General features: G+C 42.8%; 1 protein-coding gene across 1 annotated transcript in view; it reads left to right on the top strand.

The window, feature by feature from the left end:
* The window catches only part of IKZF2 (IKAROS family zinc finger 2 (Helios)), a gene marked incomplete at its 5' end in the record, with an annotated part of 49,349 nt that extends 26,221 nt beyond the window's left edge, over positions 1-23,128 (top strand). The window contains 3 exons of the mRNA XM_010186374.1: positions 9,125-9,262; positions 16,433-16,576; positions 22,111-23,128. Of these exons, the coding sequence (XP_010184676.1) occupies positions 9,125-9,262; positions 16,433-16,576; positions 22,111-22,835 (1,007 nt within the window). The remainder of the gene's footprint in view (positions 1-9,124; positions 9,263-16,432; positions 16,577-22,110) is intronic.
* Positions 23,129-25,300: the final 2,172 nt, after the last annotated feature.

The following is a 25,300-nucleotide window of genomic DNA, read 5'->3' as shown; positions in this document are numbered from 1 at the left end:
TTGCAGGGCCTCTCCCCCTTTAAAAGTAAGCTGTGGTAAACCTGGCTGCCTTGAAGTGATTGTGAAGCTGGCCAGGTGATAAAACACCCAGTAACTTTGTGGACTTCCTGGTTTTTGTTAGTTTATCTCACCACCAGATTGCTGGTTAAACAGAGTCCCTTTTTAATAGTATTCAACCACTTCAGACTCAGTGTAAAATCCCTGGGAACCCCACCAGTGCCAGGGGTGCCTGGAGGACTGGGAGATGTTGGCACGGGACAAGGACAGTGCGCCTGGCTCAGTGGCCTCAGCGCAAGCACAGAGCATTTGCATTTGAGGTTTTTTTCAGCTACGTGTCCGAGAGCTCCGTTGCCATTAATACAAACTAAAAATGTGTGTCAAGGACCATTTGCCAGCTTAGAATCTCTTATATTGAAGCAAGTAAAGGTAAGCCAAGAGAAATGTATGAGGAGAGCCTGTATCTATTGCAGTATATGTTTCCTGGGACATGGAATTGAAGCGAGTATCCCTGCATTTCATCTTTTTCAGAACTAAATCCAACATTAGTGTCCTTATCTGTGTGTTCCCTCATTTACTACATAATTTATTTGCATGGTTTCACACAGACACGTAGGTTTTTCTTTGTTTTTCAAACATACATAGATAAAACATACGCACCTACAAAGTGAACTGTTTGTCTTCTGTGCTGCAAAGGAAGAAAATGGGGTGTAAGATTCTTGCCTTTCTGTTTTTAATTATTTATTGGGCGCTGACAGACTGTGGCAGGAGCCCTGCAAGTGTCTGGATGGTTAGGAAGGTTTCAGTGATTCTGTGGCTGTGCCAATGAAACAGGAGTGAGTTTGTTTGTTTGTTTGTTTGTTAAACTTCTGGCACAAAAGATGCCACCTACTTATTTATAACCCCTGTGGCAGACCGGAACATTGTTTTATCTGTAAAATCCTGCAGATCAGTTAATAAATAAACACAATCTGATGAATCAGATCAAGTAACGGAGACACCAGTAGCGGCCAAATAAATTGTAATCAACTACTGAAGTAATAAAAGGCTGCAGACAGAACTGCCTTGGAGGTACAAATAAGGACTCCAACCCCTTAGATGTTGTACACGAGCACTAGTGTTTACTGATTTACACCAGATTCTGACCTGTGTTTTTCTATGTGGGGAAGGTATAGATGCTTGAAAAATTGTCCCAGCTGTGTATTTACTTGTTCTCCAGGTGTGCGGGTGCAGGTTTTTGTGTCCCATTCCAGCCAAAACATAGCACAGGTGAAGTCTTTGGAGTTTACATAAAATCTGATGTGTAATACTGCTTACCGCAGAAGATAAGGGAGGGGTGAACGGTACTGCAGTGTTTCACCACTAGCCGCCTATTTTACAATGCCTTAAACAACTGGCAGGTAGATGCTGGTTTGTGCCCTGAAGATATTTCTAGGAAGTGCAGGCATGTCTAGAAAACAATGCAGTGTTTTCCCATTGTTTTACGGCGTGCTGATGTACCAGGAGTGTCTAGTGGCGTTTCGCCGCTAGCTGTACAGGGCTGCTGTAGTGGTACATGGTAGCTGTCGGCAGAGATAATGCATCATTGACCGCCACTGTGCAGAACGTCAGAACAAGCTGTTTTTCATTTGCTGGGAGGCTCACAAAATGATGAACAGCCACGTATGTATCAATAGGCAATTGATGATAATCTTTAGTAAGAGGCATTGGGCTGTGAGGTCACGAAGCGAGTCAAGTGCTCTATTTCAAGCTCCAAGTCAAGAAAGTACTGGTTGCTTAATAGCACGTACGTAGGCTTCTCCTGTTGCAATACTGCATTTTGGGTTTTGAACCTTTTGAGGTGTCCATAGTGTCCAGAAAAATTGTTAAGCATAGATCTTGGTTAGTAGGTCAGAGAGGTTCTCCTCCCCCTCTGCTCTGCCCTGGTGAGACCACATCTGGAATATTGTGTCCAGTTCTGGGCCCCTCAGTTCAAGAAGGACAGGAACTGCTGGAGAGAGTCCAGCGTAGGGCTACAAAGATGATCAAGGGAGTGGAGCATCTCCCTTATGAGGAGCGGCTGAGGGAGCTGGGGCTCTTTAGTTTGCAGAAGAGGAGACTGAGGGGAGACCTCATTCATGGTTATAAATATTTAAAGGGTGAGTGTCACGAGGATGGAGCCAGGCTCTTCTCGGTGACAAACAATGATAGGACAAGGGGTAATGGACACAAACTGGAACACAGGAGGTTCCACTTCAATTGGAGAAGAAACTTCTTCTCAGTGAGGGTGCCAGAGCCCTGGCCCAGGCTGCCCAGAGAGGTTGTGGAGTCTCCTTCTCTGCAGACATTCAAACCCCGCCTGGACGCCTTCCTGTGTAACCTCATCTGGGTGTTCCTGCTCCGGCAGGGGGATTGGACTGGATGAGCTTTTGAGGTCCCTTCCAATCCCTAACGCTCTGGGATTCTGTGATTCTGTGATCTAGCAGTGTGGTCTCTACCGTGAGATCTAGTGAACCTGTCTCTTACCACATGACCTCATGAACCTTAGTACTTGGCCCAAAATATAAGTCTAAAGGGTGCCTGTGGAATGGAGACATGAGAACTCCCTGAGGTCCAGAAATGTATTTCCATCCCATGAAACATACCTCAGCTATTGCTGCCTCCACGTGGACTGGCAAACATTGAAAGATTACGGCAGAGTTTTCATAATGTGATTGGAGATTTGGTTCTTTCTGAAAATCAGACTGGTTTTTAAGATGTCACAGGTTGGGCGCTGAGAAGTGGGGGCACTTGACGCTGAGTGTCACAAGTCGGTACGTTTGTGTGCTCTAGCAGCCTGCAGCCTTATTTTAGATTTTTACCTGTTGTGACTTCCGCATGCAGGTTGTCCTGGACAACCCTTGGGTTAGCTGTGGGACTGTCTGTTATTTATGAACTCCGGTGTATACCGATTACTGCGTGTATGTGTAATCTTCCAGGCCAAAAAAAAACCAACAAAAAACCAAGCAGCAAATCAAAGAGCCCCCATGAATTTCAATGAACACATTTACAGTCATTAAGCACAGCAGCGAGATACAGCGTCGAAGTGGGAGGCAGTTTCCTTTGCAAAGCTACGTGCTGCTCAGAGTCAGCATGGGCTTAGGTCTCGCATTCATTTTTTTGTGATTAATTCGTTCAGGGGTCTATTCTTCATGTAAATATTTTTGTGTTTGAAGCTTGGAGCCAGGCAGCTGTAGAAAAGCCGAAGTGCACTGTTTAATTACAGTAGTGAACTGGAGGGGACCGTGTGTCACCTCTCTGCAGCCTCAGCCCTCCTGCCGAAACCTCACTGCTGCCTTGGACCTCTCTGGCTCTGACAATTGCTTCCTCAGCCCGGGGAAAGACTGCAGCAGCTGTTATATCCACCTTTTTGTGACTTGCACACTCTCTTTTTTTTGTCTCGTGTGGTGTTAAATGTCACCACGCTCAGGGGCACTTTACATTTCCCTGGGCTGACCGTTTCATGGCCTCAAAGAGCACCATGCCTGCAAATTGCCTCATGTGCCACCTAATTTTTTTTTCTGATTTGATTTTTTTTGATTCCTGCTTGAACCTCTACTCTGCGCCATCCTAAATATCTCCTCCTGCTCTTTAATGTTCACTCTCATATCTAATAAAATCACGGTGTATTATTAAGTCCTTAATTTCTCAGTAGAGATACAGGCCGTGTTTTGCTGTGTCTGCCTACTTGTGTGAGCTTCACCAGATTAGCCTCTGTGCATCTCACAAAGGGCATGTATTCATGTGCATGCTGTAAAGAGGGGAATTATTACCTTAATCATACGTATGAATAATTGAAGCACGGGAAATCAGAATAACTTGCCTGCAGTCACTAAATTTGTAGCATAACTAAGAGTTGAACCCTGTGCTCCCTGGTCCCAACCCAGCACCTTAATCATGTTTCCTACCTCTGTGTTAAAACTGATCCTACTGTGATAAGTCCCGATCAAGGCAAAGAGCTGCTTTGTGGTAGCTACTGTGTAATCGCAGAACAGCTCACCTCTCCCAGGCAATTTCTAGTTTCAGGGAAGAAAGAAGGAATAATGAATTAATGCTGGTTATCATCAGGGCACATAATTCTGCAGCCTTACTGATAGGTGTAATTATCAGCCCAAAAGAACATTTTAACTTCTTTGATGCTGCTTCAGAAAGCTTCAATTGGAGAGCATTGGGGTTTCCTCCAGTTCTGGGGTGCTAGGGGCCGAGTGGGAGTTCAGATTTTACAGGAATAAGTCACACGCAGTGACTTCTATCAGAGGGGCTTCCTCAGACCGAAAGTAGCTATGTCAGGTGGCCGCTTAGTTCAGAAATCCTGGCTGGCGTCACCTTCCAAGGCCCTGACGGGGCAATAATGCAGAAGTAATAAAAGTCTGCCACAAAGCTCAGTGCAAAGTCTCGAGGCCTTGGCTTGGGCTGAGCTGCGTCAGGCGGCTGTGGCCGTCCCTTTTCCCGTATGAGCTGGTCACGCCTGCGGTTGCGCTGCCGCAGGGACTCGGGACGTGGGCAAGTAGAGGGCAGGAGTTCTGCTCTGCGTTGCTGCAGAGGAGAACGTGGTACCCAAAACAGGGGAATGCGGGAGTAGTTAATTCGGGCTGCGTGCTTCGTCATTGGTCTTCATGGAGGCAGGGTTTTAGCTCAGCAAAGCGTATCGTTGCTCTTAACCTGTTCTGTAAGCCTCCCTCACGTTATGTGCTTATGGCAAGGTATTACCTGAGCTGCATTGTTATTTCCCTTTGACTTACTTTATATTCTGCTATGCGCTCCCATCTCTTTGGAGAACAAAATGCTGCATGAATGCCTTACGGGCTCTTTCTCTTTCACTGACCTTTTTTTATGACTTTAAAGAAGTTTCCCTAGGCCCAAGTCTGCTTTCCGTCTTGAATATTGACCTTAGAGTTACACCATCTTGTCGCCGCTGCACGCAGACTTCTCAGCTATCAAAGTTCACCCACAGGACTCAAAGTATTCCGAACTCGGAAACACCTTGCCTCTTACGCCCTCCTCCTCTTCTCCCTCCTTCCTCCACATGAGTATTTGAATTTCACAAGTAATCTCTGTTTTTCTGTGAATTTTGATGAGTGGTTTACCTGTTTCATGGTAAAAATCGTATTTCAAATTTAAATGTCTTTTTCGCTGTGACTGTCATAATATTTTCCATTTGAGGCTGAGACTCCACTGTGGGTTTTCTGTGCCACATTGTCATCTCTATGAATCTGAGCTTAAATGTGTGGAAATTCTGACAATTCAGTAAGAAATATAAAGTGTTTTTTATGTTCTTCGAGTTAGCTGTTTCATAGGTATGGCCGCTGGGTTTTGCCCAGTGCCCTGGTCTTTCCCAGTTCGACAACAGATCGAAGACTTCTCAAGGTTTTGGGCTTGTTTGCGTTCACTGTATTGTGTCATTTCTATGAGAATGAGTGATGGTAATTTTTTATCTGATTGCTTACCCTGAAAAGGTGATACAGGAATAATTACTCCAAACCAGGGATTTCCAAACTGACTTTGCTTGGTGCTACGACCATTGGCAGAGGCAGTTACGTACAGTGCTAAATGTGGTGTCTGTGAACCGTGGTCTTCAGTGGGGAGCCCAGAGAAGGCAGCTTTATACCAAGCAAGCTGAGCCAAAATTTGAGTGGATTCACAGTGGAAATAGCTCCAGGGTGAGGGCTGCCTTCAGTGGGGCTTGGAGGGGGTTCTGGTAGGCTGTAGCACTGTTGGACTCTTTGCCTTCAAGTCAATGGTCTGTGGACCAAGACTGCTCGTGCCCAGTAGTGTGAGCCATGTGTTTTAGGGGCAAATTTAGACTACTGATGTTTACCTACTGTACAATATTTGACAAAGGCTGAAATGTCTCTTGGCAGTCATGTAGTTTCGTGTGGTTGGTTGTTACGTGGAACAAAGTACGCTGTTGAGGAGATCACCGAATTGAATTCCCGTATATGCTTTTACATCTTTCTATTGGGTTGTATGAATTATGGAAAAATGTACACCCACTGGCAACGTGGTGCCAGGTGTACGTATTTTTTGTCATGAGTTACTTTGAGAATACGAGAGGAAATTTGCAGTTATGTCAATGACTTGACATTTGTCACAGCAACAAGGTTTCCTAAAATCCAGGTTGTAATTGCTACCTCAGCTCACTGCACCTCTAACCAAATAGGCTGTGAGCATTGCTGGTGACACAAACTGCAGCTGTCAGAACCGATGCTGCTGTGGTCTGACCCGATCAATTGTGCTGCAACCCAAGCCACAGTCATTTTGTATAATTTTATAGTATAAATCAAATCTTTCGCGTATGGAGGAGCTATGATGTGATTGCATCTGTACAGCAGCAGGGACAGAATTTGGAAATGAACCCAAGGGAGTTGTATTCAGTCCTACTCAACTGGAGCACACAAACGTTGTTCTTCGTGGTTGTGTCTGAGCAGCTTCCAGCTGTGTGTTAGGCAACATGACTAACGTTTGTCACACGTTGTTTATCCTCTTATCTTCTCCCCAGAGGAAGGAGCGTGTGTGCTGGAGTATTTATTTCCTTGGGGAGTTCTGTTCTTCAGATCCCCGTATTGTGTGCAGAAATTGTGCCTTCATCATTAGCTTTTATCATCTCTATGAAGCTTGAGATTTGATGGAATTTGGATAGCTGACCATCACTGGAAAAGTTCAGCCTTACTGTGTGTGAATAGTTTGTGAATTTGTTGCAATGCAGGGGCAACCGTTTGGAGAGGTGTAATACCAACTTTTTTTTGGTTGTTGAATCAGTTTTTCTGTAACGCAAGCTTGTGGGGGAATAGGTTTCTCTGTGCTAGACGATAATATATTTCATTAATCGTAGCGACCTCTGGAATAGCTGAAAGCAATCGTCCCTTTCCCTTGCATCTTATAGTTTATCTAAGTTGCTCGATAACCTGGTGTAGCCAAATCAGGTGGGCTAATTCAGCCCTGCTTCAGCTCAGTTATCTTAATCCCTTGAATTGCATTGCATTTTTATTTTTTTTTATTAAACACTAAGTGATCTTCTAATAAAAGCATCAAACTGACAGGCGTTGATGCCATCTAGATGCATGATTAAGCATTGTAATGGTGATGTTAAAAGTCTTTCTGTCCTAGGGAGCTGCCAGTATGTTTTCCTAAAGGTGCATCCAGAATGAGATCTCTGCTTTATGTTTAAGAGCTGAGGCTTGATCCAGATCGTTCACATCATGGGCAATTACTCTGGGAATGATAATGAGCCTCACACTCAGCCTCCACTGAGATTCCCTGTACCAACACCAGTGGCAGCAGCAGAGTAAGCTAGAGAACAAAAGAAATCGAAGACCACACCACCTGTATGGTTGAAGACCAAGTACTTTCCTGAGGATAAGCCTTATCTCTTACTAAAGGAAATAAATCCACAGTTTGACGCTTTTTTCCCCGATGGAGAATTTGGTTGTGTCACTGAACTCCACACACAAACAAACTTTGTGAGAAAAACAAACTTTTTGTGAGTTGTGTTCATTTAAACAAACCCCTTTTTTCTGAGACAAAAGCATCTGAAACATTTTGACCAGCTCCAGTACCAGAGGCTCAGGCTTTTCCATCTTCCATCCTGCGGGTGATGTGGGGCCCGCACTGCGGTGTGTGCTGGTCCTGCAGAAGCCTCAGAGAATTTCTGTGGCTCTGGTTCTTTCACGTTTAGGGCTTCAGCCCCAGCGAAGGAGCCCTCTGCCCGGCTTCCTGTCGGCAGAGTGTCCTCGCTGCAGCTTTCCCATCTCAGTAGTGACGGTGCATTTTGGCTGGAATTGGTACAGCTTGGATTTCATTAAATAAAAGACAGTGACAAGCTTTCAATATTGGGACAAACCCAATAGAAACATGTACATTATCCAACAGAGCATGTTCTCAGTTTCTTTGGCCAGAAACCGAAATTCTTACCTAAGATTTTCAAAACTCTAGAAGAAGTTTGAGCTTCCCCATCCCTCAGCCAGCTCTGAAAATCACAGCCGATGGTGTTTTACTGGGCTTGCAGGACTGACTTAATAGCTCTTTAGTTATTAGAGAATAAATGTTCATGTTCTGCAAGTTTAAATTATATTAAAAACCTTTATTATCATGACTTGGCAGGATACACTTCTGGCTAGCTTTCTGGCCTTGGATTAGGCTATTATTGGAGTTTCTGAATGACATGCTATGAAAGGGATATACTTTATGAGAATCTGGTGCCAGGTTTTGCATGTCTTAAGAGGCATTTGCTATTTGTTCATAATGTTGCTGAGTAGTGAAACAAAAAAAAAGTAGATATTGAAAATTGGAGCTACATCTTGCGTTCATCTAGCTTGATTTTCATCGTACGTGTGCTTTTCTATTTTTATATTTATACATTTACATTTTATATATATACATTTACATTATAGATATATATACACATATCAAGTCTGTAATGGTTGGACTTGATCATCTTAGAGGTCTTTTCCAACTTTAATGATTGTATGATTTATATTATATGTATTTTAATATTATCCTATTTCTATGAGTGACTGCTAGCAGCTCAGTCCTGGCATGTAAGAGTGCTGTTGCCAAAGGTTTTTCCTTTGTTGTTGTGTTTTATTTTCCAACCTTCCCCTGGTAATTTTGGCAAAGTTGCCTCTATGAAAACTCAACTCCTTTGGGCCACGAAATGGGTTTTCCCACAGCTGGGAGCAGAATTAGGCCACTGGGGCAGCTCGGTTTTGTGAAGGCAACTGCTCATGCCATGGGCAAAATGTCTCAGCAGTTTCTTTCCCACGAGACTTGGTGACACGCAGGCAGTGCTGGGGTGTGATTCAGCTGTTCAGTTTGTTTCCCCCTCTCGTCGTCTGTTTATTTGCTTTGCGACCAACAAGTCCGCCTCTTTTTCCTTCTGCTGATGCTGCGCATCAGCGTGAAAAACGGATGGGGCGAAGTACCCGGCTGGTGGGAGGAGGTGTGTGTGGTGGGAAAACGGGGCTGGGAAAAAAGGCCTGGGACTTGAGTAACCTTTCTTGGGTGTCTTTCCATTGCAAGAGTTGTTTGTTGCGAAGGTGTGATATTTTTTTTTATATAGCAAAATGTAGGTTGCAGTGGATCTGACCTGATGCTCTCGTTCTTTCTGCAGTGGGGAAGCCTCACAAGTGCAACTACTGCGGCCGGAGCTACAAGCAGCGCAGTTCGCTGGAGGAGCACAAGGAACGCTGCCACAACTATCTGCAGAATGTCAGTATGGAGGCTGCCGGGCAGGTCATGAGTCACCACGGTGGGTGGAAACCGTCTTTTGAGGTCTCTTGGACTTGGAGCATCTCTTGCGGGTTTTTTTTCTGTCTGTTTTTCTTCCTTCCTTTCAGCTTTTCATCACTTCTGTCTTACAGATTGGTTATACTCAGATAGGCAGGAGGAGAAAAGATGGGCTAAAATCCTCGCTCTGTCCAATTTAACAGCACTCCTTTTGCTGATTTTTCTTTTTTTTTAAGTCGGTATTTCACTTTTTAGTATGTAGAAGTATGCAGACATGAAAATAAAACAAAGTCACCTGTGCAGAGTTATCCTAAAATTAACTAAGCCGAGTATAAAATGTATGATTCTCCTCCCCATACTTTGTGATAATGGTAAGAGATAAGGATGGTGGAGGTATTCAGAGGTCATTCTTTCCACTCTCTCTAATATTATCTTTTATCTCCAAAAAAAGGGAGGGCTAGATATAAAAATCTCCAGAGCAGAATGGAATTTAACAGTGTTGATGGAAGTAATTATAACCAAAATAATGTTGATATGCATTTACACGTTCGTATTAATATGTTAACTAACACTGCATGTGTTAATATACATAAAGACTGAAGACTGCCAAAAAGATTGTCGAAAGCAAGAAATGTCAAACTCGGAATTTGTTTGTAAAAAATTGTATAGCTGTTAGTATGGATAATGAGCATAATGTCTTAGACTGCAGGGTTGTAGGCTTATCTATTGCACTAAATACTGAATGGTAGCTGTCTAAAAATTGTTATAACTTCAAAAATAGCGTTTCAGAAACTCTTCTAAAACTGAATATCTTCACTTTTCAAAGTAGTCTTTAGCTGTTTGATGCTTGAAGTATTGAGAATTTATTACTAATCAGAAAATAGAAAAAGTATATGTTTTCCATTTTGATTAAAAATTACCATATACCAAAGCATACCAAGAAGTTAGATTGTAGGTAAATGAAAAGGTGAAATAATATTTGCTCTATTTTTTTTTTCCATTTTGCTTTTCATTGGTGAGTGGAATCGTATGGCTTCATTTGGAAATGAATTATGTAAAAGTTTTGAAAGTTCGTTTCTAAATACCTATAAATACAAACTGAAATGAAATCTATTCAGCATTTCTAGTATGGGCTATTTTTTGGTGAGGAAAACAAAAAAAAGTCAGAAAAAAATGTTAAAGAGTGCTTTTCCATGAACAATTTTATCTTACAAAGGCATTTAAAATGTATTTAATACATATTGCCAGAATGTTCATGCAGCTCTATGAAGTAATTACTATCTTTGTAGACAGCCTGGAGACTAAAATCAACCTTTAAAATGTAATGGATGACTTTAAAGGCATTGAAGTTGGTCATTATCTGCTTTAGGCCTGACTTTACACTTGTAAAAGTCAGTGGAAAGGCTGATTTCAGGGCTTTGCTGTTCGCAGGTCCTTGTTGTGTGCTTGGTCTGTTAGATGGAGCACGCAGTTGATAGCAGGATTTTAACCACCGTTCTCAACAAAATGATTCACCAGCTGGGTGGTGATTTCAGTCAGCCTTTCCTTAGGGAAATCGCAGTAGGCTGAGCTAGTTGTGACAGCCAGGATGTTTCAGAGGTCACGTTGTGGAGAATCCTCCCAAATTCCACTCAACGTCTGGGTTTCTTATTCAGTTATTTATTAAAATTGGGTCTCCTTCTGTTGATAGTGTACTTCTGAGGAAATCTAAAGCTTTTTCTAAGCGGCTTAATGCTCTGACAAGAGGAGTAGGTCCTTAACCTTATCTGTCCAAAGAAGCTGGAATAGTTAACCTTCCATTGATTTCTCCACCAACTGAAGTTAAACCAGTGCAAACCCCATGTGGACAGTTCTTTTATTTACAGCATGACTGACTTTGCTTCAGCTTAAAAAAGAAAAGTTCACACAACCACTTTAGTTTTCTCAACGAAATTAGCTTAAAACAGCACTTTGAATTCAACTAGTGCCTCTTTCTCCTCTGAGCACGTATGCCTACATCTCCCCTGGTGAACGTTTAAGGGATGTTTGATCCACTGTCTTCATTGCACTGTTTAGTGAGGGCATAATGAGGACAGGCAGTGACAGGGAGCTCCAAATTCAGCTGGGACCAGTAATAAATCTCACCTTGCATCCCGTCATCAATCCCACCCATGCAGATGAGCATTGAGGGTCCTGCTCACCAACCTGTAGAGATCTCCAGCAGAGTCCTTTCCCCTGGGACTATAAAGGGAAGAGTATACAAATGATTACTCAGCTTAAAGTTAGTTCTCAGTCTAACCCTGAAAAATGTATTCATTTCTTTTTCTCCCATGTCACACATGGGAAGGATATTCCTGGGGATGAGTGAATGCGTGCTTTGGAGATACGGATCATTGGTTTATTCTGAATCACATTAGGATTAAGATTTTCTGACTCTCTTTCCAAATACTTCTAAGGTATTTTGTTCTTGCTGAGTGTTTTGAAGCCCCTGAAAGCATTTTGGTGTGACTCCTGGTCACAACTTCACCATTGTGTACCAAATAGGTAGAGGTGGGGATTTTCTTATCCCTGCCAGCATCCTGCTATAAGGATGCAGGTGGCTATGCTGCGTCTCCACTAATATGGCCAATGTTTAACATTGGTCAAAATTAATTTTGCAGAGATGAATATGAATTGTTCCAGAAAACTGGAGGCAGCCTCTCAATAGCTTGGACTTTTTTCAAGCATTGTGCTCAAGTTGCTCAGTTTATAGGCATGCTGCAGACATCTACTTGGGTGCTTTCACCATGGCCTGATCAGGCCTTTAATTTTAATCATCTTTGTCTTGCAGATGGCTGGATCATCTGACTAAAGCCACAAGGGGAAATGAGAGGAGGGGAAGGAGGGCTAGTTTCAGTGTGTGGGCAGGAATGTACCAGTCTCTGGATGTCTCCATCCTCTTGCAGGGTGCTGGTTGCTTGCTGAGCTGCCCCTCCTGGTGGCTGGGGTTCTGTTCCCTGCTCACCACGGTAGCTGCTGCAAGAGAGCTCCCAGGACTTTGTTGTTGGCAATTTTCGGCTAAGCAATACTGACCCCAGAGGTAGGAATTAGTCTGTGGTCACCTAGCTAGCAGCGTGGTAGGGGTGACAGAAGCGACAGCCTCAGAATGCCAAGACCATGACCTTTTTGGGAATGAACAGGAAGGAATGTTGAAGACTAGCTGTGGTTTATGTTCTTCTCCATCTCCACAAAGCAAAAAGTCCAGGGAAATTCTTAAAGTGGAGTGGAGAAGGGTGCTCTTTTTAGAAGAAAGAGAAAGAAGCCTAGCCCTAGGCTGTGTGAAGCTCAAAGGCCAGCTCCACATAAAACACACAATGCCCTCATGTCCTTCCCTCTTACATAGCAGCTCAAAATATCGTTAAAACGCTGGTCCCACAGGAGACTTCACACCAGGGTCTATGGGAATATTTCCTGTCAGTTCTCTGCATACACACACTTTTTAAAAATTGCAATATTGTAAGCCTAAGAAAGGAAATTGAGGTTGGAGTAATACTTATTTGTACCAGCTGAGACTTAGCCCAAAGTCTGTTGTCTGCACACAAAACTATTTATCAGTAAAACACACACTGGGTAATTATTTTACTTCTTTTTGCCCTATTCTTTCCTCTCTGCAACAGCATAAACTTTTTTTAATCGTATGTGTGCTGTCTTACGAATTAAGAAGCAGAACCTAAAAGACAGCCACTGCGAGCACTGTGATTGAGAGACTGGTGTTTTCAGGAGAGTAAAGACTTTGTTCTGAAGATGATCCAGGTTTGTGTATTTGAGTGTTTGCTTAGAAACAACATTTGGTGTTAACTGCAATTGAGGACATTAACAGTGTCAGAGATGGTGAAAATTTACATCAGCAGTCCAGGAGCACACCCTGCTAGCTGATGAAGGACATACCTGAGCAGAAACATACTCAACTGTGCACTTTTCATGGACTAAACACTCGAATTTTTTTAGAATTAAAAAAAACTTCCTGAGCGAAGACCATAAGCTCACAGCATAAGATGAGTTGTTGTATCAAAGCCAGTTATAACATGTCAGCTGTTCTTCCGTAGCTTCCACCACCAAGGTAATGAAGTACAATAAAATACAACAAAAATTGCATTTACTGCAGAGTGAACGTGTACACATGAGCCTCTAGCACGGGACAGCTGATTTGTGACAACTGTTGGTTGTGTGTGAGCGGTTTGCTTTTTCCCTTTTTTATTTTGTTTTTCCTCACAAAAGAAAAATGCAGGCTGGGCTGTTTGTCCTTTATTTTTACATTTTTAAATTAAAATGAAAATTAATGCATCTAGAATTGGCAATGTGATCCTTAGCTTAACTCCTTGGGTTTTTAAAATGTGACGTCTCACCTTTCTGGTCCAGTTTTGCATGCAATTTAAATGGTTTCAAATGGTTTCCATCTCTCCCTTCTCTCAAGAAATCTACACAACAAAACACATCCCAGTAACTTATTCCCATCGTAACACAAATACTGGCATGATTCAGTGATGCTGTTGCAAAAGAGCCATGTCCCAGATTATAGAGTTGAGTTCTGTGGTAAGAGAGAGAGCTTGCAGCATGAAAGATAGAAAAGAAAATGCTTTTATTGGTGATAACTTTACTTTTAAAAGGAGTCCAAGCAGAAATTTTGCCTGACGTGGAGAAGAGCAGATGTCTTTTTTAGCACTATTCATTTTTCCTGGAAGAAAGGTTTCAAATTCTGTCTAGGAAATTTTACACACATATGCCCAACAGTAGAATTATTTAATTATTACCTAATTGTTACGAGGCATACAAATGTCACTACATTTGAGGCTTAATCAGATGGCTGTGAAAGTAATCAGCAGGTTTTAAACTGATTTTGTGGGCAAGTACAGTCCTACAAAGCCAGCATAACTTTTGGAAGTTTTCCTAGGAGTGATTTAGAGCCCTCTGCGCCTCCCTAGATCCCCACCACCAGCCTCGTGTGTCCCGTACACCAACGGCTGGAAATTCTTCAAGTGGCACTCGTGCAAACCTGGCCCGTGGCAGGGAGGATGGTATTGTCACTGCACGGGTATCCAGGGCTTCACGCAGGGTGTGCGTGCATGTGCATGCACATTCTGATTTTTGGTAAGCCAAAAGGACAGGCAAACCCCAGTTCCCAGTGAAAATCAACAGACGTAATCTTTCCTTTCTTCCAAAATCTCCTCGGTAAATACTTGAATAGAACTAGTGCAGATAGCTCCTGACCAAGCACAGTATTTAAATAACCTTAAAAATTTAGCCTCAGCTATTAAAGTATTCCAGACCTCCCAGTCTGCGCTGGACATAAGTTGGGTCACTTGAACATTGCATCCCATTTTGTTGCAACATTAGATTCATTTCATATTTATGCTTTTTCTTTGTCTCTTTCACTGATGCCAGCAGGACTGCCTTGTAAATGAGAAACCATTGTGTTTCTCAGGGGGAGCATCCTGTACAAATAAAAAAGCAGCAGAGTAAATCATTTTATAGCATATGGTAGTTTCTAAGCCTCAAAGTACTCAGCTTTCCATAGCAGCAGAGGCACAAATGGAATCAAATTAATAAATTGCCATGTTTTCTTGTTATGAATGTCTGAATTGAGAAGTTCACCTGAGCAGTTACCCTGTTTTGTCATTGCCTGGTATTTGCTCTTCCTTACTCAAAAGAAGGCAAAGACGAGGTTTTTGTCACCCCATTTTTCATGGATAATGTGCTAGCAAACAGCTGCATGTTTAATAACGGGGGAGTGATTCTTCCTTATTAGGATCCTGAGGGGAGTAAAGTGACATGGGAGGATGGCAGGCTGCTGGTGCTCATTTATAGCACAGTCTCAGGAAGAAGGTATCTGTGAATACTTTCAGCCAGAGAAGGGCTGCTGTGGTGAGAGACCAGAGGAGGACTACCAGAAGATGTGGGTTTCAGTGCTTCTCTACTACCTGTGCAAAACCACCGGTGACTCTGGAACATTTATCTTGTACAGAGAATGCGATGGGTTGCTCATTGTTTACAAATTGTAGGAACTCTTCGCAAGATCATCCCGGTTTCTATTTCTCTGCCATCCGTTCTCCTCCTCAAGTAATTTTTACACCTCAACCATCCTTGTAGCACACAGACTAGTGGCTGATCCTTCTCACGTTTCTCCTGCTCCCTGATGAAGATGAATGCAGGACAATTAGGCCGTGTATTAGATTCATGGCAGCAGAGCAGTGGGAAGAGCTACACGTGGAATCACACTTCTGACGTATATCGCAAGCCCTGTGCAAGTTGGTGGCTACCCTGGTCGGTAGCCCACACAATTCCTGTACTACTTTTGCTCTAGCACCTTATTCCATAACCCAACAAGCAGCAAAGAGTGAAATGAATAAAGACAGAAGGGGTCATTAATTTCCTGTTATTGTCTCAAAGACAATATATGAGCGTTTCCCTGATGTAGTTAGCACAGGAATGCTCCCTGCTGATGCCAGAAAGTGGAGGACAGACACAGAAGACTTGCATTCACTGGTTGTTAGGTCTGTATTTGAAGGGATAAAATATGATCAAAAAATTGATAGCCTCTGCAACTGATTGTGAAGGGAATTCCCATACGATGTTAATCCTGTAATCCTAGTACAGTGTGTGTTGATTTTACAGTCTCACATAGAGAAAGAGGAAACACACTTTGACAAACAGATACTTCATTCCGGAAGTCTTGGTCTTGGGGAAAGCGCAGCCGGGCCCAGGAAATGCAAGTCACCAATGCCTTGTGTGTTCTTTAGTCATTGAGATTAGCATGGAAAGAAAGTAAGAACAGTAAGTGTGCCGTACGATAAGTGTGAAATTAAGGGAATCCACAAAGAATGGTAACCAAAAAGTTACACTGGTAACAGGTGACTGTATTGAAGGGAGAATAACACAAAATGTGATCTACAGAGTGAGTTTTCAAAAGTGTTCCCCCCTCACTGGGGCCCTTAAATATTCAGAACAAAACAAGTCCTTTAATAAAATGCTTAAAGTTGGGCTTCTGCTAAAGAAGATGGTCCCAAAGAGGGGTTTTGTAAATATGGCTCTGCTTAAAGGTGAATGTTGTCGATGCCCAGTGTGTTCCTACACTTTGCTGTATTTCGTGTTGCACCATTAGCAGGGCTCGAGTGATTTGTGTTGTCTGTGAAGTGTAGACCAGACTTGTCTGATACGATTTCTTGGTTTTATGTAGTACCGCCTATGGAAGATTGTAAGGAACAAGAGCCTGTGATGGACAACAATATTTCTCTGGTGCCTTTTGAGAGACCTGCTGTTATAGAGAAGCTGACAAGCAACATGGGAAAGCGTAAAAGCTCCACCCCACAGAAGTTTGTGGGTAAGCTTGAAATACGCCTTTTATTATTTTTAGTGCGTAGGTATAGGTCACTTGTAAATTGTAACAGCCAAAAGAACAAGAGGAAAAGTAGCACCCTCAGGGCTTTGTTGTGATGGGGAGGGACAACAATGGAGATGGTTAAATCACAGCAAGAAGTCCTGAAAATTGTTGAATTCATTTTACTGACCCAGAGAATTCAGAAGTGAGGTGCCCAGAATTAGAAAATCTTGAGCTTTTGACTGTGCCTTAAGGCTGTTCTGGTTTTTTTTTAACTTTTCTCTGGCTTTTTTGAGATTTAGACCTGTCATCCTTCCCTCCCTTTGCTCCAGCAAATAATAACTAAGACTCTCATATAATTATCTGTCTCTATATGTGCGTGTATGTTAAAAAACCCCAAGTATCTCAAGACTTAAAGCTTATATTAAATTCTTGAGAGTTGGCAACTACTGGTCCAATACCGACATGAGGAAGTAAAATCACGAGGCTTCTGTTGGAAGAAGTGCTTGCCACAGGCGCAGCGTTCTGCGCACAATGAACTTACTAGTGCATGAATATAAAACAGCATTGGGTGACTTTTGGCTACCAAATTTACCTAGGCCCAGGATTCATATTTTGACATCTTAAAATGGTTCTGCTTGTAACAGGAGACAGTGTGGGGAATTTTATTTGGTTTGAGCTGAAGCTTGAAGCTGCTTCTTGCTGCTACTGAGGCAGTGCTAAACTTAAGAGAGGAGCTGGGACAGAGAATTATTTGGCTCAAGTGTGTGCTGCTAGACTCCAAAGTCATGTAGTACACATTTTCCACAATCAGTCCCTGGAAGGACACTCGTGCAGATTTTAAGGGGGTCACATACACGTTCTGCCAACACGGAGGACATTTACAGGGAGAGGATCAAAGCCTGTAAGCAATTAATGCAGCCATTTAGAGAAGTCATTGCCCCTCAGCTAAATGCAGATTCAGATGGATTTGTTAAAGCACCGCTGAAGGCGATTTTAAGCTAAACCACATAATTTTGAATAGTAGGGGGCTAGCAGCATGCGGCAGCTCACCTGGGGGGCACTGACACACTGACCTGGCTGCTCTCAGTCACCTGACCATTCCCAAATATCAGCGCTAAGCCAAGGTTGGGTCAGGAAGAACCCAACCCCCAGGAGGAACGCTGGGAGATGACAGTATTTCAGATATAGTTATTAGTCCTTCTGAGATAAAAGCTTAACTGTTAGACCACTGTCTTTGAGTGGTCTGAAATGAATTCCTGTGAAGTTGATAAGAACTGGAGGGTTTATACTCTGATTTAATTTCCTGCTGTGACAACAGTTGAGGGTTGAAGAGGGTGGAAATGGGAGCAGAACTCTCTACTGTCAAGCCAAATATTGCTTTATGAGATTGTAAACATGGCCCCATCATCGCAGGTTTCCCCTGTGTTGTCTCAGCAAGTGCTGTACATTCTTGCAGGTTGTGATCAACAGTGAAATAGTTAACCATGCTGACACTTAAGCTGGTGTGTCTAGACCTCAGAAACTGTACAGCCTCAAAAGGAAGAAGGGCGGTTCACACCCCTCACTCTTTTTGCCCCAGGTTGTTCACAAACTTGAACAAAGTTGAGTTTGCGATACTCCTCAGAGGTTACCTTTGCAGGGGCTAGAGACTTCATCTGAGAGGGCTGGAAACCTTGCTCCTTTCCCTTAAATTCCGGGGTACCCATGCAGTATGGTTTACTGATTATAAGCGTACCGCACAACTGAGGCAAACCACTTTTTGGGTGATATAAATTGAGTGAATTTTTGAAAGCTGTAGCTAGCGATCTTAGTTCTTTTACTTGTCCACTCACGCGCAGTTGACCATATGTTGGTATTATCTTCAAATGCAAATTGACTGATTGGAAATCCTTGCCTGAGATAGGCTATAGGAGTTTATTATTCTCTTCAGTAGAGTATGCTACTTTGTTGTTAGATGCACCTATACAAGAAACACTTTTAACACCAGCACTCTCCACTTTGCTACCTTTCTTTTTTTCACCATGACCTCACTTTTCTTCCCGTTTTCTCCCCAATGAAATATTGTTCAACTCTATCAGGAAGAACTTGTAATGGTTCTCTTGCTTGCAGGAAATTTTCCTGTGCATACTGTAAGTGTGGCATCTGTCCAAAACAACTTAATGGTGTTTATGAGAAGGTCATGTAAGCATAAGCAAAAATCTTTGCATGCTCCATCTATCAACACTTTACTGCTCTTTCTGATCACCAGTCTCCAAGGGACCTTGGTTATGGACCACAGGCTCTACTCTGGCTGAAATTTCAGGACGAAAGGAAGCAGCATACAGCAAGCAGAGTTAATATCTGAGTGAGAGACTTGGTTATATATCTGCTACTGAGCTACTTGTCTTACCAAAGCTATTGTAGAGGCAGAAAGTATAACTAATTATGCACAGGAGACCGAATACTTGTTTGTGCCTCTCCTTCAGTGAAGGGAGAAGCCAACCCTAGTGAGATTGAAAGCAACCCTCTTAGAGCTGATCACACAAAACAGATTCTTGTATTTTCAATTTGAATGTGGTGCTCACTCTCACGGAGTGTCACTGAGGTTAAGAACTGACAGGATACAAAAGGAGACATTTATGTGGCTTACAATAAGACCACGGTTGTTTTAGTAACAATTAAAAATACGCAGCCATCTCAGAACAGATGAATACCAACCAGCTTCAAAGTTAGAGCCAACTTCTAGTTAACGGGGGTCAGGAAAATACCTACCCGGTGGTAAGTTCTGTAACTGCTTTCTCCAAGGTTTCTTACAGCTTTCTCCCAAGTGTCCGGCATTGGAGTTGCTTTGATACTCGACAAGATGGACTACAGGTACCACAGGACAGCTGTGTCTGTGTGCTTTGACCTAGCTTCAAATACCTGTTTTGTGGGGTTTTTTTCATGTCATATGATAGGATGACCACAGTGGAGAATGTTTCTTCTCTTGCTTCACTAATGTAGGGAAGGAATAAATAGGATTTCAGCACAATTTTGCATGACAATTCAAAATGATGAATCTAGCTAGTTAGGTTGAAGTACAGATTTGACTGAAGAGGAGTTAAAATTGAAAACCACGTTGGGCTGGTTTGTTAATGTTTCTTCTGAGCTCTGTGTTTTATGCCCTCTCCTCCCCATGTTACCATTTATTTTAGTTTTTTTATGTCACACTCCATTTCTAAGGCTGTGACATCTTTGGAACTGGTTCACAATTAAAAGAATGAATAATTCAGGTCACTGGCAATTTACAGTTTTCTCTGCCCTGCTGTCTGTGGTGGAGTAACTAAACATGGAAGATAAAAGGAAAAAGAATAAGCTTAGCGTCTTTCATCCACATAGTCCAGAAAGGGCAGTGTTAGGAGGCTGGATCAGACTCTCACCACATCCAGTTCTGTATTCAAACTTGGGAACGATACGGGTGGCCAGAGCTGGTGACAGGAACCAGTGGACTTTTCCACTTTCATTTCTTTCTTCTCATTGTGCCAAACACACCACACACTTCCTGGAGCTCTCCTCCAGTCCCACTTCGGCCCCACCTGGGAAGGAGCTGCTCAATTTCCAGTGAGGCCAGAGCCACCTTGTGTTAAAGAGTTGTCCATCCTGTCAGTGGCAGGACAGCCGTCACAGCAAGTCTGCCAGCCCACGGCAGAAACACTGCAAAGGGGATGTTTGATGGCAAAAATAATCCTTGGGTCACGTTAGATTACCAAGGCCATCTTTGTAGCACTGGTTGCTTCTTCCTTCCCCATCTTTGTCCACATGTCTCATGTAGAACAAAGGAAGAGTTTTCTTCATTAAGCGAAATGCAGCCAGCTGGAGGGAAGCGTAGTGAAGTGCGTGAACATGGTGTCTGGTCAGAAGCACATAAGTAGTATTGCTGAAGAGAGTGCGGATGTTCACGTGCTTCACTTTAGACTTGCATTTAATTACCTTGCTAATCAGGGCTAAGTTTCCAAGCAAAAGTGACGCATCTTCTCTAAGGATAACATGATTGTTCCGTGGGTAATGTAAAATGATTTCTCACTTTAGGCATCGCTTCAAGATAAGCCACACTAAGTGGAATGAATTATTATAGTTAAAAAATGAAATGCTGAGTGATAGCTGTGTCGAAAAGTACTAATGCTATTTGGAAGAGCATTGGGTTTACAGTTCTGTTTCTTTCTTATGGTGGTTTATGCACATTTTGTTCCAAGCAATTTTGGCAAAAGGTGATAGAAGATTCCTGCTCTTTAATTCTTGGATAGCCAAACCAGTTGTATGTAGTGACTCCCTGAATGTAGTAGCTTACACCATTGATATGTACTGAGGCACTAAAAAGCGACAAAGACAATGAAAACCAACAGAAATCTGTAAATTCAGCTTAAAAAGTTAACTGTCAACAATCAGCTAATATTTGTGTGTGTGAACACGTGAACGTGTATATCTTTTATCTTACGTGTCTAGTTTTACATCTAACCTGTTCTATTTCAAAAAAAGAGTTGTATGAACTTTCCTTGTACTGACACACTAAAGCCGTCACTTGAAAAGCAGTGCTGCTGAGCTGAGCCCTGGTGTAAGCAGCGGTAGATTTGTGAACTTCAGAGGAGAGCTGCAATGCATAACGTGCTCTGTGACTAGCACAGTTTGCCAGCGTGTGGTTCTGATTTCACCTATCTGCCATGCCATTGATCTAAAAAGGTTGCAAGGATGTCAATTCAGATTCACATAGTGATGAATCAACCAGCTTCATCATCAGTATGTATTTATTTATCCTGTGTCAATGAGAGTTGATTTTGCCTTTTACCAATCAAACTAAGCTATACTTGTTTGTTTCCTTGCCTAAATAGACACTGGGGTGTGTGTGTCTTTTTCTTCTCAGTCCAAAACATTGGGGACAGCTACAAAGATACCATAGCCTGAATGCAAGAAGGTCGCTCAGCCCCCGGTGTTCCTGTAACTCGCTCCATTCTGTGGCAGCATGCAGTCATTTTATATTTTTTGAAGGATTTCCCTATTGTGGCTCTAAAGCTGCCACCGTACTAAGCCCTTGTACCTGTTGCTTAGGCTTCTCACTATGCTGCCCTGCTGTAAGATGTGTATGAGGCACCTCAGAGTGCGGGGGACGTGTGGTACTGCCCTCTTTAATTTGGGGAGAGTGTGTCCTAATGAACTAAACCGGAGGAGCTTCCTTGACCTCAGTGGTTCATTCCCATTTTCTGCCAGTTAACGTGTGTTTCCTAACTTGAAGCATGGGCACAGTCAGGTCCAGTCGAAGGTTTGGACTCAGTCTGGAGGTTGCTGCAGCTGCATGTTTCACCTGGAATAATAAAAAAGCTATTGGTGAGGTTGCTGTTTTCCCCATCTCAGGACAGAAACTTTGTAGGAGGTCAGTAAACAGGTAGAAGGAGGCTGACTTTGGACTCTGGAGTGAATTCCACCCCAAGTCAGGGGTTTTTCTGTCCCTCCCCATCCCTTTTACAGTGAAACCTTGGAGTGATTACGTTGATTTTTCTCATTCATTTCCTCTTGTCCCTTAGGTGAAAAGCTCATGAGATTTGGCTATCCAGATATTCCCTTTGATATGAACCTAACCTATGAGAAGGAGGCTGAGCTGATGCAGTCTCACATGATGGACCAAGCCATCAACAATGCAATCACCTACCTTGGAGCTGAGGCGCTTCACCCCCTGATGCAGCACACACCAAGCACAATTGCAGAGGTGGCCCCGGTCATCAGCTCAGCTTACGCTCAGGTCTATCATCCTAACAGGATAGAAAGGCCCATTAGCAGGGAAACAGCTGACAGTCACGAGAACAACATGGATGGCCCGATCTCCCTCATCAGACCAAAGAGTCGAACCCAGGATAGAGAGGGCTCCCCCAGCAATAGCTGCCTGGATTCTACTGACTCAGAGAGCAGCCACGAAGACCGCCAGTCCTACCAAGGAAACGCTGCCTTAAATCCCAAGAGAAAGCCAAGCCCGGCTTATATGAAGGAGGACGCCAAGGCTTTGGATGCTACAAAAGCTTCTAAGGGCTCTTTAAAGGATATCTACAAGGTCATCAACGGAGAAGGGGAGCAGATTAGGGCTTTCAAGTGCGAGCACTGTCGCGTCCTTTTCCTGGACCATGTCATGTACACTATCCACATGGGCTGCCACGGCTACCGGGACCCGCTAGAGTGCAACATCTGTGGCTACCGAAGCCAGGACCGCTATGAGTTCTCGTCGCACATAGTCCGAGGGGAGCACACATTCCACTAGGCCTTCTCATCCAAAGGGGACTTGTATGAAGTAGAAGAACTGCACATGAAGAAATACTGCACTTACAATCCCACTTTTCCTCAGACATTGAGATGCCTATTTTGTTGTTGTTGCTGTCGTTGTTGTTGCTGTTGTTTAATTATTATTATTAACCTTATTTTTTTGTGGACCCAACCTCATTTTCTCTGCCCAGCTTAAGAATGGAAAGAAGGAAGGGAAGGGATAAAAAAAGAGGGGCTTGTATTTGCCGTCACTTTTTAGTGAGTGACCCGCCTTGCTTTCTGTGGGAATTGAAAGGCAGTCGGTTTCTGTCTCAATCAGCTGTACATCACGTCCTGTTTTGGGATATCGCTCAACCCTGCTAGGTGCTTTCAAGTCCTGACAAGATGCCACTCATTTACAATTTCAGACAAATAGGTAGAAACATTTCAGAGGAGAGCCTTTTTCAAACATGTAGATGCCATGTGGGATTCTGGTGGCTGGAGGAGTAAAGGGGGGAAATGTTGTTATGCAGAATGAACGGTTATTTTTAAAGCAAAACCGTTAAGGATTTAGGAGCACGAATCAAAGCTGATATTTCTTTCAAAATTACTTTCTAGAGTGAGCTGCTTTCCTGGGTTCAGTGTGTATTGCTCATCTAGAATGGAGAAAAAAACAAAAAGGAAAAAAAAAATAAAAGCAATGTATGTCTTAACACTGTACCACGTTACAGCAGTTTAGTTTCATAAGTCTGAGGGCCTTCTGTGGTCAGTCCGAGGCTTTGTAATTTTATTTTCCTTAACTTATGAAGCACCTTTTTTAGAATTGTTGATTTGCTGTTACTCCATGCCTATGTGTTGACTCACTGGCTTCTTAGAGACCCTTGGGAGCCTTACTTATGTAGTCGCCCCCTGTGTTTTAAGAAATAGCATTTAGGAAAAAAAACACATTTAAACTTGCTTCTAGGACAGTAAGTGGCCTAGGAGTGGGTGAGAGAGTTTGTAGTTTACTCAAGAGGTTCTGCTGCTCTTCTGAAATAATTTTGTTTTACAATTATGGATTTTAAAATTACAAAAGTACTAGTAGCAAAGGGTTCTTTAAATATAATGATATCTCTATATATACCTATATAAATATTTTCTCATTCTATTATCACAGTGTTAACCTCTTGGCAACAGCCTAAACTTAAGACTTGCAGCTGGGAAAATGCTCGGAGCCAACTCCTTGGCCAGCATTGATCCTCTTAGCTCAGTTGAATTTAATGGTACTACCCCAACTACTTCAGCTACGTCAGGATGCGAGCCTTGACCGTTTTTCTCTTGTTGACATCTTATTTGCTGAACCAGTGACTTCCTTTTGTTTTTGAGTCATCAATTCTGCTTTAATTTAGGAGTGGAACTATTTGCAGGTTGTGTTGGATAGCCTTTGCTCTTGGAGAGCACAGAAGCCCTGCTACAATCGGATCGCATAGGACCTTCTACTTCTTTAGAAAGTGTTACATGGAGATGCAGGTGCTGTGCTTTGATTGGGATTTGCAGATTTCATTTTTATTCCCAATTCATTAATTTCACTATAGGGAAAACAAACGGAGAAACAAACTGCAGAGCAAGTCCTTGAACTACAGACTGGACAAAAAACCCACCAAACTGGAATTGGTTTTGTTTCCTTTCTTTCTCTCCCAATAAATAACAAAGCCAGCAACCACCCAGCAAGTTGCAGGTTGCATCAGTAAAAACTGGGCTTAAACCTCCGTGACAGATTGCCATTGAAACCCAACTGTTTGTACCAATCACAATTGAAATGTTGTTTGGCAACAAGAGCGCAGCTTGAGGATTGGAAAGATCTGCATGGGTTTAACCCCCTCTGTGCACGCAATCTCCGCGCGCTTGGTGAGACCTTTTTCCAAAGTTACTCAAGTTACTAAAGTATAAAAGAGAGAGCAAGATCAGGCCATAATGAATTCCCATCTGCTCGCTTCAATCTGCATACTCGATGCATATGCCAGTTTGCTGTTCGTTTTGAGGGTACTGGTTTTTTTATTTCTTCTCTTCCTAGACCTGGAGCGTTTGAAAGTAGGAGCCGAGTGGTATTGATTGAAATCTTTTTATGGGGACATTCTTGGCAGCTAGTACCTGTGTTTAGAAAGGATACAGTAGATCATGGCCAGATTACCTGATGACTGCTTCCCAGCACTGAAATGCTATTAAGTAGGAGCTGGTAAAGTCTTGCAGTAGCCTATTAATTATAATACAATATGGAGAGAAATGTCATCTTGTGTAATGTGAGAGCTATCAAGGCTGGGAATGTACAGGCTTTGGAGAGACAGATTTAAAGACCTATTCCCAACATTGTTCTTAATGTCTCTGGGTTTCTCCCCCTCCTTCTTTCTTTGTCCTAATGTAGAGGAAACTCGGGCAAATGAACCACTGCCGTCCTCCAGACCATTCTCATTTTCTTGTGCTCGGTGCAGTAAAAGGAGAAAAACA

The sequence above is a fragment of the Mesitornis unicolor genome, unplaced genomic scaffold (genome assembly GCF_000695765.1).
Source record: "Mesitornis unicolor isolate BGI_N332 unplaced genomic scaffold, ASM69576v1 scaffold11996, whole genome shotgun sequence".
NCBI lineage: Eukaryota > Metazoa > Chordata > Aves > Mesitornithiformes > Mesitornithidae > Mesitornis > Mesitornis unicolor.
The sequence above is the reverse complement of the archived record's forward strand: the minus strand, read 5'-3'. Positions and strand labels throughout refer to the sequence as shown.